This window comes from Leucoraja erinacea, chromosome 12, assembly GCF_028641065.1.
Source record: "Leucoraja erinacea ecotype New England chromosome 12, Leri_hhj_1, whole genome shotgun sequence".
Taxonomy (NCBI): Eukaryota; Metazoa; Chordata; class Chondrichthyes; order Rajiformes; family Rajidae; genus Leucoraja; species Leucoraja erinaceus.
The window spans coordinates 50261518-50281987 of NC_073388.1; the positions used below are offsets into that span (position 1 = coordinate 50261518).

The following is a 20470-nucleotide window of genomic DNA, read 5'->3' on the forward strand; positions in this document are numbered from 1 at the left end:
AGAGGGGATCTCGTTGAACCATATAAGATTGTTAAGGGTTTGGACATGCTAGAGGCATGAAACATGTTCCCGATGTTGGGTGAGTCCAGAACCAGGGGCCACAGTTTAAGAATAAGGGTTTAAAAGAAGGATTTCAGCCCGAAACGTTGCCTGTTTCCTTCACTCCATAGATACTGCTGCACCCGCTGAGTTTTTCCAGCACTTTTGTCTACCTTAAGAATAAGGAGTAAGCAATTTAGAACGGAGACGAGGAAACACTTTTTCTCACAGAGAGTGGTGAGTCTGTAGAATTCTCTGCCTCAGAGGGCGGTGGAGGCAGGTTCTCTGGATGCTTTCAAGAGAGAGCTAGATAGGGCTCTTAAAAATAGCGGAGTCAGGGGATATTGGGAAAAGACAGGAACGGGGTACTGATTGGGGATGATCAGCCATTGAATGGCGGTGCTTGCTCGAAGGGCCGAATGGCCTACTTCTGCACCTATTGTCTATTGAAAAGGTCAGTTTAAAGAATAAAATACAAAGTGCTGGAAGACCTCAGTGGGTCAGGCAGCATCTGTGGAAGGAATGGACAGAGGACGTTCCAGGTCAGGACTTTTCTTCAGCCAATAATCAGACCAGAGCCTGAAGAATGGTCCCAACCCAAAACGTCATCTGTTCATACCCTCCACAGATGCTGCCTCATGCATTCAGTTCATCCAACACTTTGTGTTTTGCTCAACATTCCAGCATCTGCAGTTCCTTGCGATTCCATTTAAAAAAAGATTAAAAGTCAACCCCACCCGTAAGTCAGGTGTGAAGATGCCAAATTCCTTTTCCTAAAACACATTGATAGATCATGAATGTTTCTACCACAATTCAGTAATGATTATTGTTGGACATGCACCATTCCCCCTCTCCAAATTATTTTTTTATTCAATTATTCCACTAAACGTAAATTTCCCAGTTTTCCTGGTAAAGTCCTGGAATTTTACAGCATGGAAACAGGCCATTCGGCCCACCACATCTATGCTGATCGGTGGACACTCGTCCCTATTTGTATGGATATTGATTTTTTTTTTCTTGTCACATGTGCCAAAATATAGCAAAAAGCTTTGTTTAGAGGACAATCAAGTCATCCAGAGTACAACAGGTCGAGCAAAGTGAAAAATACCAGTGTAGAATATGCTGTAACACCATTATATACTGTCCAGTCATCTTATAACAGTGGGGAAGAAGGTTCCTGTATCTGGTGGCACGTGCTCTCTAGCTTTAGTATCTTCTGCCTGCTGAAAGAGGGTAGAAGAGGGAAATGAAGTAAAAATGGTCCTTGACTGTGCTGACTACTGTCCCCTAGGCACAGCATGAAGTGTAGATGGAGTCAATAAACGGGTGCTGGTCTTAGTGATGAACTCAGCTATCTTCACATTTGGACTGGGCTATATTCACATTTCACTGCACTTTTTTGCATTCGTGGGCAGAGCTGTTGCCATATCAGATTGTGATTTATCCCAATAGGGTGCTCTCCACAGTGCAACTATAGAAGTTGGTAAGAATTGTTGGAGTCATGCTGAATCTTCTCAGTGTTTTGAGGAAGTAGAGGCATTGATTAGGTCTGTTACAATACTTACCTTCAGCGGTGCTGCAATTCTGCCACTGGCCATGTGAGGTGGGTTGCGGGGGGGGTTAAAACGCGGTTTTCACTACCTGGTCCTGTATTATATTTTGTTGGAGCGCAGGTTTTGGCTGAGGAATGGTTCCGACGGCCATTTTTTTTTTTTTTAATTCGCCCGACAACATAATAGCTGGAGTAATTTTTAAATCAGCTTCTGAAGCCATCAACGCCGACAACGGGGCTGGATTTTACGTAAGGGACAGGTAAAAGAAAATAGTTTATTTTTATGTATAAAAGTGTTTCTTAAGATGTATTTAATTCACATTTTAAGTAGCGAAACGGTGATTTTTTTCCCCGAACGAACCGGCAGATTTTTGCTGCAGATACGGGTTTAAATTCACTGCAACCACAACATTCCAATTGATAGCGTTCCAGGTAAACCCACCCGCAAGCTGATTTAAATGGCCATTAATTTACAGGTATTAAACATTAAATTCCTTCTATTTGGCCTATAAACCCAAGACAATGAGATTTAAAAATCATGTTATATTGTGAATTCTTGTGTGAATGTTATTTGGACACTTAGGTTATTTAAAAATGTTAATATATTCTTAAGAAATGGATAGATGTTTAGATCTAGTAATTGAATTTTGTAATTAGCTACAATTGGGTAACTAACTAATTATATGCTTTAATTTCAAGTTATCTAAGTAAAATTGTTTCATATTTATTTCAGAATGCTTCAATCTATAACAACTTTCAGTTCTCTTAATTTTTAAGAAAGTTATGGGCTTTTGACTTCTGATCAGAGCTTTTGTTACAGAGAAAGGTTGAACAAGTTACGGCTTTATTCTTTGGAGCGCAGAAGGTTAAGGGGGGACTTGATAGAGGTCTTTAAAATGAGAGGGATAGACAGAGTTGACGTGGATAAGCTTTTCCCACTGTGAGTAGGGAAGATTCAAACAAGGGGACATGACTTGAGAATTAAGGGACAGAAGTTTAGGGGTAACATGAGGGGGAACTTCTTTACTCAGAGAGCAGTGGCTGTGTGGAATGAGCTTCCAGTGAAGGTGGTGGAGGCAGGTTCGTTTTTATCATTTAAAAATAAATTGGATAGTTATATGCACGGGAAAGGAATGGAGGGGGATGGTCTGAGCGCAGGTATATGGGACAAGGGGAGAATATGTGTTTGGCACGGACTAGAAGGGTTGAGATGGCCTGTTTTCCGTGCTGTAATTGTTATATGGTTATATGGTTATATGGTTTTGTGTTAAGTCAATGAAAAAGCAATAGGGAACAAGATGCTAATTTCCAAGTATGAAAATGGCCATAACTTTTTTAATACTGAAGATATGAAAGTGAATTATGTGTCAAATTAAACTTCTTTTTATGCTTTATCCGATGGGATAAATTGCAGACTTGATTTTTAAAATCTCAAAATTTTGTAACATTGCTACATTGATGTTCTTTCTTGGCTGTGGCACCTATGTGGTTTGTCGAGGACAAGGTGTTAGTGGTATTCACTCCAAGATCATCTCCTCTTTGGCACCATTGGGTTGTTTACGCCACCTCTCTTCCATAATGTCAATAATTAATTCTTTCATCTTATTGACATTGAGAGAGAGATAGTTATCTTAATGACTCTCTTTCTTCAGTGTACTCCATCTTATCATTGTTTGTGGCCAACTACAAACATGCAAATGGAGTTAGAGCAGAGTTTGGCTGCACAGCAGTGAGTGTACAGGGAGCTGAGAACACATCATTACGGGTTACTGGTGTTGAGAATTACCAAGGAGGATGTTTTGTCACCTATCCTCCATGCTGTGGTCTAAGGTCGAGTATCCTGTGGCAGAGGGGGATGCTGACTCCTAGGTCCAGGAATTTGGAGACGAGTGTGGTTGGGACTGTGGTGTTGAAGACGGAGCGAGAGTCTGATATAAGTGTCCTAATTATTTTGATATTCCATAGATGAGTGTATAATTATTTTGATATTCCATAGATGAGTGTATGGTGGGGAAGATGGCGTCTGCCATGGACCTGTTGCGACAGTTATGCCTAAGTGGGACAGGGGCATAAGCAAACTACAGTGATTCAAAGCTGTCTGGAAGACTGGAGTTAATGTGCGCCATCACCAGCCTCTCATATCACTTCATGGATATTAGATATTAAGGCACGCTACCTTTCTTTTCCTTAGCACTGGTATGACTGTGATCCTCTTAAACCTGGTAGGAACCACAGAACGCAGTAGGGAAAGGTTGAAGATATCTGTAAATACTCCTGCGGGCTGGTCCACGCAGGTCTTGAGGAAGCAAGCGAGGACTAAGGTCTGGGCCAGTTGATTCCCATGAATTAACTCTCGGGATAACTGATCTGACATCAGCAAACGTGAGCAGTGTGGATACCTATAGTTGACTGAGTGGACAATGTCTTCACATCCACCTTCTGTTCAAAGTGAGTATAGAATGCATTGTGCCCACCGGGAAGGGAGGCACTATTGCTAGCGATACTGCCCGTCTTTATTTTATGCCCATTATAGCATCTAAGCCCTGCCAATAAACAAAGGGTGGTTGTGTGGTTACTCCAGCTCTGTAGCTTGGCCTAGAATTCACTCTTTGTCCAGTAACTTCCCGGCTACTGGTGACAACCCAATCAAAGTCTAGCCCTCTTCATTGTAATACCAGTAACAAAACATAGGAACCCCACAGTTGCATCGTTGGTGATTGTCATTTATCATGGACCTCCTGTGCTCCTATAATAATGGAAGAAAATCAGTAATTTGCAATTGCTGCCATCTACTGGTTAAATCGGTTTGGCTTGTAACAATATTACTCCTGCACGTAATGAGGATTATGTTTGGAAAAGAGGTTTGAAATAACAATGGCTCAATATCATTCAGTAAACTGAGAAGCAGCTGAGAAGACATGAGAGAGGTTCTAAACGAAGGACTTCGGGAAGAGGGACTGAGAGAGGAAGGGTTGAGTGGAAAGGGAGTCTGAAGGGGGGGGTATAGGCTAATAAGAGGAGTCAAGAAAGAGAGTTTGGGTAAGGTTATATGTGTGTCCACTATTACAGGTGTGGATGCACTGTGCGTGTGTGTCCACTTGTGTGTGTATGTGTGTGGATCCACATGTGTGTGTGTGTGTGGGTCCACTGTATATGTGAGTGCATGTGTACATTTGTGTGGGTATGGATCTACTTATGTGCATGTGGTCCACTTGTAGGTAAACATGTGTGTGTGTGTGTGTATGTGTATGTGTGTGTCCAATGGATGTTTGTGTGTGCTCTTGTGTCGGTGTCTGTTTATGAATTTGTGCATGTGTGTGCGCATGTGTGTGGATGTTTACTTGTGTGTGTGTGTGTGTGTGTGTGTTTGGGGTCTCTATTTGTGTGTGTGTAAAGGGGCTGTCCCACTTGGGCGAGATAATTGGCGAGTTTAGAATAGTTTGAAAAAAATTACATGTTGAAGACCTCCTTCGACCTCCTTCGACTATTTTGAAGACCAGCTTCAACTATCTACAACTAACTTCAATTAACTTCGGGAAAATTGGACACCGAATAGTGGAGAGTGAAGACGACCTCCTTCGATCTCCTTCGAATTCCCTTCGACTATGATGAAGACTATCTGCGACTACCCTTGATTACCTATGACTAACATGCCGACCTACTACGACATACTACGACTAAACCTACGAGTAAAAAAGTATCAATTTTTTCCATGGCGACCTTTTTTACTCGCGGGCATTTTTTAACATATTGAAAAAACCGCCGCGAACTACCTGAGGCCTCGAGTACGCGGAGACCACTCTCCAGCATGAAAGAGAGTTACGAAGACCTCCTACGACCTCGTGTCGACCAGGCTGCGAGTATGAGTCGAGGGAAAACTCACCAGAACTTGCAGATTAGGTTGCCCAAGTGGGACAGGCCCTCAAGTGTATGTGTTGGGGAGAATGCTTACTGACGTGTGTGTGCAAGCTGATGAAACAGGGCTTGAACTTTGTACATCTTGGACCCTTTTTGCATTGGACGTTGATCTCACTCTCCCAAGTCCACTTGCCAGCTGGAATACAACACCCATCCGGATCAAAGTGAATCACATGCAGGCATTTCCCCTCTTCAGTGTGGGAGTAGATGCTAGTCAATCAGCCTCAAGGCCAGACCAGCTGGAGTAACTCAGCTGGTCAGACAACATCTCTGGAGAAAAGGAATAGGTGATGTTTCGTATCAAGACCCTTTTTCAGACTGAGAGTTGGGCGAGAGTGAAAAGAGAGATATAGATGGTGACAGTTCTACTCACCCCCAAGGGATAGACTAATGTAAGGCTTTTGTGGCATGATCTGTGTGGTACTAATTTTGAAAAGGTCCAGCTGCAGTTCTGAAATCATGACCTTTAAGATGATGAAATTAATTTCACAATCTTGTTTCAAAGTTATGAAACTGATAGATATTTATGTGATAAAGATTAGACCAGAAATCAAAGTGAGGACATGGCAAAATGGGAAATGCAGTGTACTCAAACAAGTCTTTAATATGAAAGAAAACCAACAGAAAACATCAACAGCAACAAAAATAGAAGCAAAGTATTTGATTTATTTTTATTTCATTACAAGTTAATTGCTACATTAATTGCCGCAGTTTAGTTTAGTTTAGAGATACAGCATGTAAACAGGCCCTTCAGCCCATCGAGTCTGTACTGACCATCTATACTTGCATATTAACACTATCCTACACACAACTAAGGATAATTTTTACATTTACGCCATAAAGGTCTCAGAGAAAAGATCACGGAAAAAACCCACTCAGTCACGGGGAGAATGTACAACTCCATACAGACAGCACCTGTAGTCGGGATTGAACCCGGGTCTCTGGCACTGAAAGGCAACAACTCTAATGCTGCACCACCTCTATTGCTGTCACCCACGTTATTTTTGTTTTTGAAACTGATGTTACTGGTTACTAGAGGATATTGTCCATTTTATGTAAATACTTGGATAGAATTGGTGAAAGGTGTTAGATAATCACTGTTGTAACTTTCATTGTCAATTACCTATGGAGCAGAGAGGCCAACAAGGACTGTTAGAGCAGACAGCTACAGTATGTGATGATGTTCTGTGTAGATGCGATTAAACATACTGTACATAGTCTTCAAGCAAGCGTTATTGGGAGTGGGGAAATAATGAAAGTCATTGTGCCATCTTTGCTTTTTTAGGCTGCAAGCATATATCAATGACCCTCTGGAAATTAAATTCAAGAGCAGAGAAATCGTTGTTCTTTAATGTTGGCATCCACTTTCCTTTGGACACTTGAAGTGATGCACATTGTGGAATATCCTCAGCTGGGAGACTTTCCCTTCATACGACTCCTTTAAAAAAAAATGACACACAATGCACTGAGTTAACAACAAGGAAACAATGGCGTGGACTTCATCTCAAGATAATTCGTTACTCCCATATTCTGTCTGTCAGTTTCTTAGTTTAATTTAGTTTAGTTTTGAGATATAGCATGAAAACAGGCCTTTTGGCCCTTCTACTCTGTGCCGACCTGTGATCCCCACATATTAACAATATCCGACACACACTAGGGACAATTTTACATTTATACCAAGCAAATTAACCTACAAACCTGTACGTCTTTGGAATGTGGGAGGAAAGATAAGATCTTGGGGAAAACCCACGTGTCGAAGGAGAGAACATACAAACTTCGTACCGACAGAACCCGTAGTCGGGATTGAACCCGGGTCTCAGGCTAAGGCAACAACTCTATCGCTGCGCCACCGTGTTGCCCCATTTTAAAAAGGAACAGTTTGGATTAACCCCAATCCTTAGGTGACCCTGCCTACCCTTATTGTAAAACCCATGCCAAGGTGGGCTCGTCCTAAGCAAGAATCATACTCCTAGGCCAACGAGCCAATTCTTCTTTAAAATTGCTTATAACCTCTTACAGTTTTCAATTCCAAATGGTCTTGGTGATTCTAGATTATTTTTTGATTCCAACAGGGTCTACACAGATACAGGACCTCCTTTCAGGGAGAATAGTGGGATGAACACGTTTCATCTTTTGTTTGATTTTTACCATTCAGAAGAAATTACAAGTGTGCTGAACACAACCTGGTGATTACAAACACCTTATTTTGCCTGAAAAACAGGCACAAAGTCTCCTGGCAGCATCCACGCTCCAAACACTCAGCTGGCCATGAGAGACCTCATTGACTACATCATTGTACGATCTCGTGACCAACAAGATGTACTGAAAACAAGAGCTGTTACTGGTGCCGACGATCGTCTCATCTTGTCCACCATGAGAATGAAGTTTCGACCCAAAAAAGAAACATCAAAACCAGAACACCATCACGAAATTCAATGTTGACGTCCTTCAAAACATCAACCATGTACAGAAGTTTCAACAAAAACTTCAAGAACAACTGCCTCAGCAAATCCCACCATCTGTCAAAGAACATTGGAATCTATTGAAGAACGCTAGCATCGCCTCCTGCAAGGAAACAATTGGGTTCAAGTAAAAAAAACATCAAGATTGGTTTGACAGAATGGGAATCAAAACGCTCGAAGATCTGTATGAATTGGGAAAATTACTATAATGTCAACAACTACAACTGAAATATAATTTGAAAAATAACCAATATTTTAAATATCTTCAAATTTGTGATTATCTGAAAAAATACACAAAAGACTATCATAATATGCCTTCCGACTTACTGGATGAAGCAATGAAGACAAAGGCGTAATCAGCTAATCTAATATCGTACCTATATAATATCATTTTAAACATAGAAATACCCACAACAGATGGAATTATTTTACATTTATATTGACTGGGAACAAGAATTAGCTATAAAAATTTCAAAAGAGAGCTGGGATAATCATTTACTACAGGTGCATAAATGTTCGATCAACATATGCTCATCCAATTCAAAACATTACATAGATTATATTATTCAAAAACTAAATTAAATAAAATCTTCCCTAATGTTTCACCAATCTGTGATAAATGTCTGTGCCAAGAAGCTACCATAGCGCACTCTTTTGTTTTTTGTACAAAAATCCAAAAATTCTGGTATGAAATATTTGATATTTTTTCAAAATTAATCAAAATAAAACTGGTACCAAAACCAGAATGGATTATTTTTGGAATATCGGAAGGTAACCCTGAACAAAATGTGTTTCAGAAGAATTTATTTAATTACGGGCTAATAATGGGGAAAAAAGCTTATACTTAAATTCTGGAAAAATGCGCCCACACCAACAATAAAAATGTGGATATCAAATATGTTTGAAACATTACATCTGGAAGAGATGAGATTCCTCTTAGCAGGTAAAGCAGACCAATTCCAAAAGACGTGGTCTATGTTTCTGGACCTATTACAAGTATGAGGTGCAATAGTAATTTTAAAAATAAATAAATAAATAAATGGTATCAGGACCTGGTAACGGGAGGTTAAACAACAAAAACAGACTTGGTTGGTAGTCCCCTTTCTGCGGAGTTTAATGTTATAATAGAGCGATTGTTCCTATTTTCTTTTTCTTTCTTTTCTAGGGTCTACTTTCTCACTTTACTTCCTTCTCTAACTTCTTTTCTAAGGGCTTTCTTTTCCCAACACTCTTGCACTTCACGACTCTTGCGCACTTTCTTTACTTTCTTTACTATCTTTTTCTTAAAGCTCAAAAAAAAAATGAAGCGGTACAAAAATGTATTAAGATATATCTGTTGTGTAGTATTGTAATTTACCGTACTTCTAATAAAAATAAAATAAAAAATTAAAAAAAAAAAAAAAAGATTGGTTTGGCAATAATGACAAACAACTCCAATCATTCATCGATGAAAAGAGATGACCAACAGTCAGCTACCAATAGGAAGTGCTATCAGGAATGCAAGGTTGCAGTCCAGAAGAGCACCCGAGACCTGCAAAACCAATGGTGGAGGGAGAAAGCTCAGGAAATCCAACAACTAGCAGACACCAACAAAACTCGAGGCTTCTTTAACGCCACCAAAGCCATTTTTGGTCCATCCACTCACAGTCAAGTCCCTCTCAAAAGCAAAGATGGGTCAACCATCCTGAAGAGCAATGCTGATATCAATTCTAGATGGAGGGAGCATTTTGAAGATCTTCCAAATCCAACCGCCTCATTTGACAGGAATGTAATCACCAACATTCCAAAGCAGCCAGGCGACAACTCCCTAAGCAGAATACCATCACTTGAAGAAGTCAAGGAAGCCATCAAAACCTTGAAAAACAACAGCAGCTGGACTCGATGGAATACCAGCCGAGGTGTACAAAATTGGAGATAACCTGCTTCATTACCATCTGCATCAATTACTCATCAAGATCTGGATAAATGAAGATGTACCAAGAGACTTTAGAGACTCAGCAATCGTTACCATCTACAAAAGGAAAGGCGATCGATCTGACTGCGGAAACTATCGTGAATTTCCCCGTTAGCAACCGCAGGCAAAGTCCTCATCCGCATCATGAACAACCGACTCAAGCCTTTAGCCGAGAAGATCCTTCCAGAGACACAAGCTGGGTTTAGACCATCACGTGGAACAGCCGACATGATCTTCACAATGCGTCAACTACAAGAAAAATGTTGTGAACAACTTCAACCTTTGCACATGGCATTCATCGACCTCACTAAGGCCTTTGACATGTTGGCATGTTTGGCCCATTTGCCTGCCTTTGGCCCATATCCCTCTAAACCAGTGGTTCCCAACATGGGGCGTACGCCCCACAGGGGGGCAATTTGATTTTTAAGGGGGGCAATTGAGCGCGACTGAGGAGGTCTGGGTCCAAATTTTCGATTTTTATTTTTTTGGATTTTCCATCAGGTAAAACATATGTAGTTTATGTTTCAGATGTTATTTTGAGTAAATAATTTTTTTGGGGTAAAAAAGGTCTTTATTGTGCAGTTATTACATAATCACCGCGCCATCGCTCTTCATGCACGTCGCACGAAGCGCGCAAGGTCATGGGAGAACCTTATTTATTGAATTGGATTTAGAAATGCGATTCAAAGAGCTTTTGCTAAGTTACCCTTATAATATCTATTTCCTCCGTTTTTCTCTCAAGGGAAAGCAAGCAAGGGGGGGGGGGGGGGGGCATCAGGATTTTAGAGGTGATTAGGTGGGGCATGGCCAAAAAAAGGTTGGGAATCACTGCTCTAAGCCCTTCCTCTCCATTTGTCTGGCTTTTAAAAGTAGTGAGTGCATCATCTTCAATGGCTTCCACTAGCAGCTAATTCCAAATACTGACTACCCTCTGTGAAAATGTTGCCCACGAGGCCCTTCTTAAATCAGTGCCCTCTCATCTTAAACCTAGCCCCTCTCATTTTTAAATCCTCTAGCCTGGAGAAAGCAAGTGAGTGTTCACCTTATCCATGCCCCTCATGTTCTTGGACACCTCAAATATCTTGTCCCTCAGCCTCCTATACTCTAAAGAAAAAAGTCCTACGCTATACAACCTCTCCCTATCACTCAAGCCCGCAAGCCTAGGTAACATCTTGGAATCTGTCAGAACAATATTGCAAGCATGTGTTCACCAACGACTTGTACAGCTGCATAATGACGCCAAACTTTTGTATTCAATACACCTTCCCAATGAAGATAAGTGTCATACCCCATCTTCACCACACTGTCCACCTGACTCGTCACTTTTAGAGAACTATGCGTCTTTACTCCGGCATCTCTCTGTCTGCAACAATGTCCAGGGCTGCACCATTTACTACGTAAGTCCTTCCCTAGTATGCCATACCAAAGTGCAACATTTCACACTTATTAGAGTTCAATTCCATTTGCCATTCCCCTCGCCACCTTCCCAAATGATCTAGATCTTACTATAAACTTCTTCATTTCCTACTGTATCACTTATTTTGGTGACGTCTGCAAATTTACTGACAATTTAGCTGCATTGTCATCCAAGTCATTAATGTACACGACAAACAGCAGTTGACCCAGCACCGACCCCTGTGGCAATGCCTTGGGTCACAGGAAATCAAGAAAACAACCCTCCACAACCTCTTCCTTCTTCCAAACCAATATTGAGTCCAATTGGCCTTGGATTCCATGCAATCCTACCTTCCATCAAAGGCCCAGCTAAAGTCCATATAGACAAGATCAACTGCACTGCCTTCATCAATTCTTTAGTGACATTGTCAAATTTGTGAGACACAATTCAGTCTGCACCTGGTAAATTCTATCTAGTAGAACCTATCTGGTAAATTCTATCTAGTACAGTCTATATGGTAGTGTCTATTTAGTAGCGTCTATTATGCTCACCAACCTGTAGTACCCAGGATTATCCTTGGTGCCCTTCTCAAACAACATTACAATATTTGCCACCTTCCACTCTTCTGGGACTTCACATGTGGCTAATATCTGTGCAAGGGCCTCCCTGATTTTCTCCATAGCTTCCCACAAGGTCGGATGCTACACTCGGCCAGGCACTGGGGATTTATCCTCGTTAATATACTTTAAAATACTGCCAATATCTCTACTTTAATAAATCATATCTGACTTAAGATCACAACTCCTAAGCCTCAAATCCTTAGCATCAGTGATCTTCTCATCAGTAGAAGCAGATGAGAAGCATTGATTTCATATCTTCTCCATCTCTTCCATAGAGCCACTACACAGAGGGTGGTGAGTACGTGGAAGTACACAGCACAGGAGACACTACAACAACATTTAAAAAACCTCTAGGCAGGATTAGGAAAGGATTAGAGGAATTTAGGCCAAATGCAGATGGGACCAGTGTAGATGGAACATTTTGGTCAGCATGGGGAACTTATAGAGTCAAAGAGTGATACAGCATGGAAACAGCCCCTTCGACCCAACTTGCCCAGTAAATCCTGGTTAAAACTGAGCAGTAATAGCACCAAAATTTAGTAAAGGACTCATGTATTGTTAGGCCATTTTGGTCAAGTCTGATGTGCTCTGCAGAAATAAGACAAGCGTCTGAATGGTGCCAGTAAGTCTAGGGCCCAGATCAGTGTTGCATATTCAATTGGTAGAATGAATGGGATTTCTGCAGAGGACCTCCAAGGAAGTGTAAAATGCATGAAGTAGATTGGATTAATGCAAACTAAGTGTACATATTATAAATAATGTTGCAAGACAGTTACCCCGCTGGTTGTTGATTGGTTGAAATGTTAAGCCTTGGATGAACTTTGAATTCCAGGGTAAATGTTGCATTATTCATGTATGGTGGCTTCCTTCTGGAAGCTTCTTCCAGATACACCGTATTTGAGACTATGTTATTGGATTGGGGAACTGTCAATAACTGTATAATGTGATCGATATGTGTGATTGGTTTGTAGGGGTTACCTCCCCCAAATAACATCACACCCTTAGTTTGGAAGGGTATAATTAGGTGGGTAATTCTTCGGGGGTGTCAGTTGATTATGACTTCTGTTTGCATGAGATATTGTTGTCTTGCGTGAGTGGATCGGCAACTGTCCCTGCAGTTCATTCTTCAATAAAGTAACATTTTGGAACCAGAGTTTAACTAAACCAGACTAAGGGGGTAAGTCTCGAACCAGAATTTACACTCACATTGGCCAACATGTCCCAGCTTCACTAGTTCCACTTGCCTACGCTTGGCGCATATCCTGCCAAACCTGTATCTGTCTAACCGTTTCTTAAACATTGGGATAGTCCCAGCCTCAAATACTTCCTCTAGAAGCTTGTTCCATACACCAACCACCCTTTGTGTGAAAGAGTTACCCCTCAGACTCGTATTAAATGTTTTCCCCTTCACTTTAAACCAATGTCCTCTTGTCCTTGAGTCAAGGCAATAGACTCTGTGTATATACTCAATCTAATCCTCTCATGATTTTATGCACCTCTATAAGATCACCCCTCATCCTCCTGTGCTCTAAGGAATAGAGTTCCAGCCTACTCTATGGGATGTATTCAAGAGAGAGTTAGATATAGCTCTTCGGGCTAATGTAATCAAGGGATATGGGGAGAAAGCAGGAACGGGGAACTGATTTTGGATGATCAGCCATGATCATATTAAATGGAGGTGTTGATTCAAAGGGCCGAATGGCCTACTCGTGTATCTACTTTGTTTCCTCAACCTCTTCCTATAGCTCAGACCCTCTAGTCCTGGCAACATCCTTGTAAATCTTCTTTGTACCCTTTCCTGCTTGACAACATCTTTCCTATACCATGGGACGCAGAAGTGAACACAATGCTCTAAATACGGCCTCACCACCATCCGACCTCCCAAAGGACCTGTTTCTTGGGCCAAAGGACCTGTTTCCACACTATATGACTATGACTCTTCTGAATTTAAGCATAGGCAGCAATGCTGATATTTAAGGAGACCTATTTTTTCCCATGCCACCATTTTATGCTTAATCTAAATGTCGAACCACTGTGGATTTTCTTTTACCTTGCCTGCCTGCTGTACTTCATGTCCGCTTCATGCCCATCTGATGGGCTTCTTGAGTGTACTCTGACATTTCTTATACTGGAAGAGGAATTATTTTGGATGTGGGAAAGGGTCGGTATGAATAAATCGAGTTCGGGCCCATGTACAGCTTGTTGGAGCACAGCCAGAGAAATGACAAGACAAATGGCCTTCTTCTGTGCTTTGTGGGCCAGTATTATCAGAACAGATCCCGCTTACTTAACCAGACAGAGCCATCATTACGTTAGTTTAAACAAATAAAATCTGAATACTCCAGCCTTTGGGGAGTTGTGCTGTGAATCAGAAAAATAACATGTTCTGACCTTGTAAGAAATAGCACCAAAACAAAAAAACCTGGTTAAATCATGATCAGTAAATCAAAGCACACAACTTACATTTCGAATTTGAACATGCCGAAGATTTCTGGAAGCGGTGTATCTAAGGGCAGAAATTGATAGGTTTAATCGTAGTTAGCATACAATCCTAGCTGTTCACCTTTATAAACAGGAAACTTTCAATGGTCAACCAGCAGTAATGTATTCAAATGCAGTTAATCTTGAGAAGGTCAATAGTAAAGTGATTATGTATTTACAAGCCAAAAATGGTCTTTTACCCGTGCCCACTTGAGCAGGTTTCAGTTCAGTTCATAGTTTATTGTCACGTGTACCTAGGTACAGTGAAAAGCTTTTGTTGCCTGCTATCCAGTCAGCAGTCAGCAGAAAGACAATACATGATTACAATCGAGTCCTTTACAGTATAGATACATGATAAGGGAATATCCTTTAGTGAGGGGTAAAGCCAGTATGCCAAGGATATGTAGTGTTAGGAAGAGAGAGTTGAGGAAATACATAAGAGTTTCATCAACATCTGCAAAGAAAAATATACAGAACAAGAACATAAAAAGTTATGTTTATATAAACACTCTTGTCATCAGGAAATCAGAAAGAAAATTGCATGTAACACATTAATTTGTCATGTACTTGCAATATAATCACATCAAACATTTTAAACAACAAATTTGTGCACAGCAAGACATCCCATATAGCAGTGACAACAACCAATCATTCATTGGTTGAAGGATAAATATTTCCTTTTTCGTAAAGTGTTGCCAGTTCCCTTCAGAGGAACATGAAGAAGGGTCTCGACCCAAAATGTTGCCTTATTACCTTCGCTCCGCAAATGCTGCCCCACCCTCTGAGTTTTCTTGTCTACCTTCGATTTTTTCAGCATCTGCAGTACTTTCTTATACAAGGACATGGTTTATGTTCTTTACACATGCTGAAGACTCGCATCGTTCTTCATCCAATTTCTGTTTTATTTTGTATCGGAAGGAATTGCAGATGCTGGTTTACACTGAAGTTAGACACAACAAGCTGGAGTAACTCAGCGGGTCAGACAACATCTGTAGAGATAAGGAATGGGTGACGTTTTGGGCCAAGACCCTTCTTCAGTCCGACTTTCCTCTGACCTCAGTCTGAAGAAGGGGCTCAATCCGAAACGTCACCTATTCCTTCTCTTCAGAGGCGCTGCCTGACCCAATGAGTAAAGGGCCTGTCTCACTTGGACGTCATTTGCACGTCACGTAGATGACGCACGAAGATTTTGTACATCACAAAATCCTGCGACGCCGCGCGCAGCCGCGTGTCACTGCCTATGTCATCGCACACCATGAGCACGTAATGCACTCCATGCACGCATCGCATGCGTGTCATGATGCGCGCGTCATGCGTCGTGACGCGTAAATGATGTTGCGTAAACTACTCGCAAATGACGGCCAAGTGGGACAGGCCCTTTACTCCAACATGTTGTGTCTATCTTCTGTTTTCAGAAGTTCTTTTGACTCAGCACTAAGCATTGCCATCACGATTATTGAGCTACGGGACAGAACTACTGCTGGCTGCCCCTTTGTAGTGGTAAAGCAAATTCATCATTGAGGATTACAAGCAATTTCAAAAGGTTTTCTCTTCATGGCAGTGGCATATTTAGTTACATCTCCCAGAGAGTTAGTGGGGTTAGGAATGGCTCATGAAGGATGAGATGTAGAAGCCTATCGAGTGCAGGGTCTGCATATGAGTATAAATGGAATGGGCTTCATATTCCAAAAGTATTTTCGGTTCTGCTCTATCATTTTATCATTTTATCCACTTACACCAATGCTTTTTTCTAAATTATATCTAATGCTCCAGGTATTTGCTGTACTTTTTAGGAGTTTTGGGAATATACAAACTGATTTTATCTTTAAAGTGCATGTGGAGTGTGTGTGTGTGTGTGGTCATGTTTAAGGTGCAGTGGGGGGATTATGAGCAGTTCTGTGATTAATGCAATTCCTTCCAGCGTCACTAAAATGGAGGCAATGGATGATGTGCTTTGCTTTCAGAAAAGTACAAAAGGTGCTGGAGTAGCTCAGCAGGTCAGGCAGCATCTCTGGAGAACATGGATAGGTAACGTTTCTGGTCAAGGCCCTTCTTCAAACTGAGTAAAGAAAGCTGGAAGTGGGAAGATGCAAGACAAAGTTTGCCAGGTAGTAGCTCGAGACAGGTGAGGATTTATTTATAACTGCAGATGGTTGGAATAAAGGCCAGAGATAAGAACTGTAGGGGTGAAACAGGTTACATAGAAACATAGAAATTAGGTGCAGGAGTAGGCCATTCGGCCCTTCGAGCCTGCACCGCCATTCAATATGATCATGGCTGATCATCCAACTCAGTATCCTGTACCTGCTTTCTCTCCATACTCCCTGTTCCCTTTAGCCACAAGAGCCACATCTAACTCCTCTTAATTATAGCCAATAAACTGGCCTCAATGACATTCTATGGCTGTTAGAAGTGCTGCAGATTGTAAAACCAGGTGGAGGAAAGTAGCAGGAGAGGGGGAGAGTGGAGGGGAGAAATAGGTGGGAGTACAGGTGGGGCACAAGGGAGGGAAGGGGAGGAGGTGGGAGAAAAGGAAGAGAAGGTGATTAATTAGAGGTTACCTAACATTGGAGAATTCAACATTCATACCGTTGGGGTGTAATCTACCCAAGCGGAATATGAGATGCTGTTCTTCCAGTTTGCGTGTGGCCTCATTCTGGCAATGGAGGAGGCCCAGGTGAAAAGGTCAGCATGGGAATGGGAAGGGGAGATCCCAAAATGGTTAGTAACTGGGAGATTCAATAGGCCTTGGCGGACGGAGCACATGTGTATGGTGAAACACGAGAGGGATTTTTTTTTTACTGCAGTATGTTGGAACAAAGGCGAGAGATAAGAACAGTAGGATGATGCATGGTCTCGCTGATGTAACTCTGATGCAACTCCCTCCGCAACACTCTGGTTAACTCAACCCTTCCCACCCAAACCACCTGCTCCCTAGGTCCTCCCCCCTGTAACCGCAGGAGATGCAACACCTGTCCCTATAGCTCCACCCTCGCCTCCATCAATGGACCCAAACTGTCCTTCTAGGTGAGACAGAGATTCATGTGCACCTCCTCTAACCTCATCTACCGCGTCCGGTGTTCAGGATGAGGCCACCTGTACATCGGCGAGACCAAGTGTAGATGAGATGCTGTTTGTTAATTCATTTCATTGTCGCCTTGTTATCAGAATGGGCGTGGCAATGAGAAGTAAAAGCACATTCTCATTCTGGCCGACCTATCTGCAACTCCAACACAAATCAAGGACAGGCTAATGTGATGGGATATTTGTCTCTCTACCAAAGATTGAGTTGGTTTAAGCAAAAGGAATTAAGACAATGTTTCTGACATTCATGATCACAGGGCAAAGCAATTTGTTAGTTTAATGAATAAACCAATTTATTGTTTCACCTATATAACCATAACACTAAATCAAACTAAACTTGTACTCACCTTGGATATGTTAGGTATATTATGATTATGAATAAACCAAAAACAGGCACAGTAGCAAGTAATGCCAATAGAATGAAACCTCGTTGGTTATTCTCTGAAAAACAAAACAATTATTTGAAGAAGGGTCTCAACCCGAAACATCACCCATTCCTTCTCTCCAGAGATGCTGCCTGGCCTGCAGAGTTACTCCAGCATTTTGTGTCTACCTTCTATTTGAACAGCATCTACAGTTTTTTCTTACACAAAACAATTATCCATCATTTCATCCTTCAATCGATGAAACATGTTGCCAGTCCTTCCTTGTCCCTGATTTCCATCTGGGAACTCCATATCAAGCACCGTCTCGGGAGAGCTTTCACTGGACAGACTACAGTAGTTTAAGAAGGTGGCTCTTTCAGGTGTAGGTTTATCATTGCCACATGTACCAAAGTGCAGTGAAAAGCTTTGTTTCACATACTATCCAAACCTAGAAACATAGAAACATAGGTGCAGGAGTAGGCCATTCGGCCCAGCACCACCATTCAATATGATGATAGAAACATAGAAACATAGAAAATAGGTGCAGGAGTAGGCCATTCGGCCCTTCGAGAACCAAAGTAGTTATTCAATTAGTCTGCCATGTCCTTGTTCCGCATGATCAATTCACCCGTTTCTGACTGCAAGGGACCTACATTTGTTTTAACTAATCTTTTTCTCCTCACATATCTATAAAAGCTTTTGCAGTCAGTGTTTATGTTCCCTGCCAGTTTTCTTTCATAATCTATTTTCCCTTTCCTAATTAAGCCCTTTGTCCTCCTCTGCTGGTTTCTGAATTTCTCCCAGTCCTCTGGTAGGCTGTTTTTCTGGCTAATTTGTACACTTCATCTTTTGTTTTGATACTATCCCTGATTTCCCTTGTTATCCACGGATGCACTACCTTCCCCGATTTATATTTTTGCCAAACTGGGATGAACAATTGTTGTAGTTCATCCATGCAGTCTTTAAATGCCTTCCATTGCATATCCACCGTCAACCCATTAAGAATCAATCGCCAATCTATCTTGGCCAATTCACGTCTCATACCCTCAACTCTCAAAGTTACCTTTCTTTAAGTTCAGGACCCTTGTTTCTGAATTAACGATGTCGCTCTCCATCCTAATGAAGAACTCAACCATATTATGGTCACTCTTGCCCAAGGGGCCTCGCACAACAAGACTGCTTGCTAACCCTTCCTCATTACTCAATACCCAGTCTAGAATAGCCTGCTCTCTCGTTGGTTCCTCTACATGTTGGTTTAGAAAACTATCCCGCATACATTCCAAGAAATCCTCTTCCTCAGCACCCTTGCCAATTTGATTCACCCAATCTATATGTAGATTGAAGTCACCCATTATAACTGTTTTACCTTTGTTGCACGCATTTCTAATTTCCTGTTTGATGCCATCCCCAACTCCACTACTTCTGTTAGGTGGCCTGTACACAACTCCCACTACCGTTTTCTGCACCTTAGTGTTTCGCAGCTCTACCCATACCGATTCCACATCCTCAAAGCTAATGTCCTTCTTTTCTATTGTGTTAATCTGCTCTCTAACCAGCAACGCTACCCCACCTCCTTTCCCTTTCTGTCTATCCCTCCTGAATATTGAATATCCCTGGATGTTCTGCTCCCAGCCTTGGTCACCCTGGAGCCATGTCTCCGTGATCCCAACTATATCATAGTCATTAATAGCTATCTGCACATTCAACTCATCCACCTTATTACGAATGCTCCTTGCATTGAGACACAAAGCCTTCAGGCTTGTTTTTACAACACTCTTACTCCTTATACTATTATGCTGAAAAGTGGCCCTTTTTGATTTTTGCCCTGGATTTGCCTGCCTGCCACTTTTACTTTTCACCTTGCTACCTATTTCTTCTACCCTCATTTTACACCCCTCGGTCTCTACGCTCACACATTTAAGAAACCCTTTCCCTTTAACTCCATCCTCCACTATCCCATTCGACACCCCACCCCCCTTATTCAGTTTAAAACCACCCGTGTAGCAGTGGCAAACCTGCCTGCCAGAATGCTGGTCCCACACCTGTTAAGATGCAATCCGTCCCTTTTGTACAGTTCCCCCTTACCCCAAAACAGATCCCAGTGATCTAAGAATCTAAATCCCTGCCCCGTGCACCAGTCCCTCAGCCACACGTCTAGGCCCCGTATCTCCCTGTTCCTGCTCTCACCAGCACGAGGAAGTGGAAGCAAACCGGAGATAACAACCCTGGAGGTCCTGCTTTTCAGCATTTTTCTGAGCTCTCTAAAGTCACGCTGCAGAATATTCATCCCCTTCTTTCTGACATCGTTTGTGCCGACATGCACTACCACTTCCGGATGTTCACCTTCGTCCTTGAGGATTTTCTGCACTCTGTCCGTGACATCCTGGATCCTGGCACCAGGAAGGCAGCACACCATCCTCGCATCCCGTCTGTTGCCGCAGAAACCCCTGTCCGTACCTCTCACGATGGAGTCTCCCACTACAATGGCGTTGCCTGCCTTAGGCCTTCTTGGTTTTGGCTCAACAGCCCTATTCGCATCACAGGCCAGTCCGCCGCTCAGTGTAAACGCGTCTTCTGTCCCAACAGCTTCTAAGTGGGT

The 20470-nt window shown here is 42.0% G+C and overlaps 2 protein-coding genes across 3 annotated transcripts in view; both read right to left on the minus strand.

The window, feature by feature from the left end:
• The window catches only part of cnpy3 (canopy FGF signaling regulator 3), a 184814-nt gene that overhangs the window by 124787 nt on the left and 39557 nt on the right, over nt 1-20470 (minus strand). The window lies entirely within an intron of this gene.
• The window catches only part of LOC129702353 (uncharacterized), a 77942-nt gene continuing 63139 nt past the window's right edge, over nt 5668-20470 (minus strand). The window contains exons 14-16 of one of the 2 annotated variants that reach the window (XM_055644120.1): nt 17854-17947; nt 14405-14447; nt 5675-6947 (exon numbers count right to left, since the gene is read on the minus strand). In XM_055644120.1, the coding sequence (XP_055500095.1) occupies nt 6858-6947; nt 14405-14447; nt 17854-17947 (227 nt within the window). In that variant the 3' untranslated portion in view covers nt 5675-6857. Of the gene's footprint in view, nt 6948-14404; nt 14448-17853; nt 17948-20470 lie in introns of both variants that reach the window. The other variant, XM_055644121.1, reaches the window with a different exon arrangement.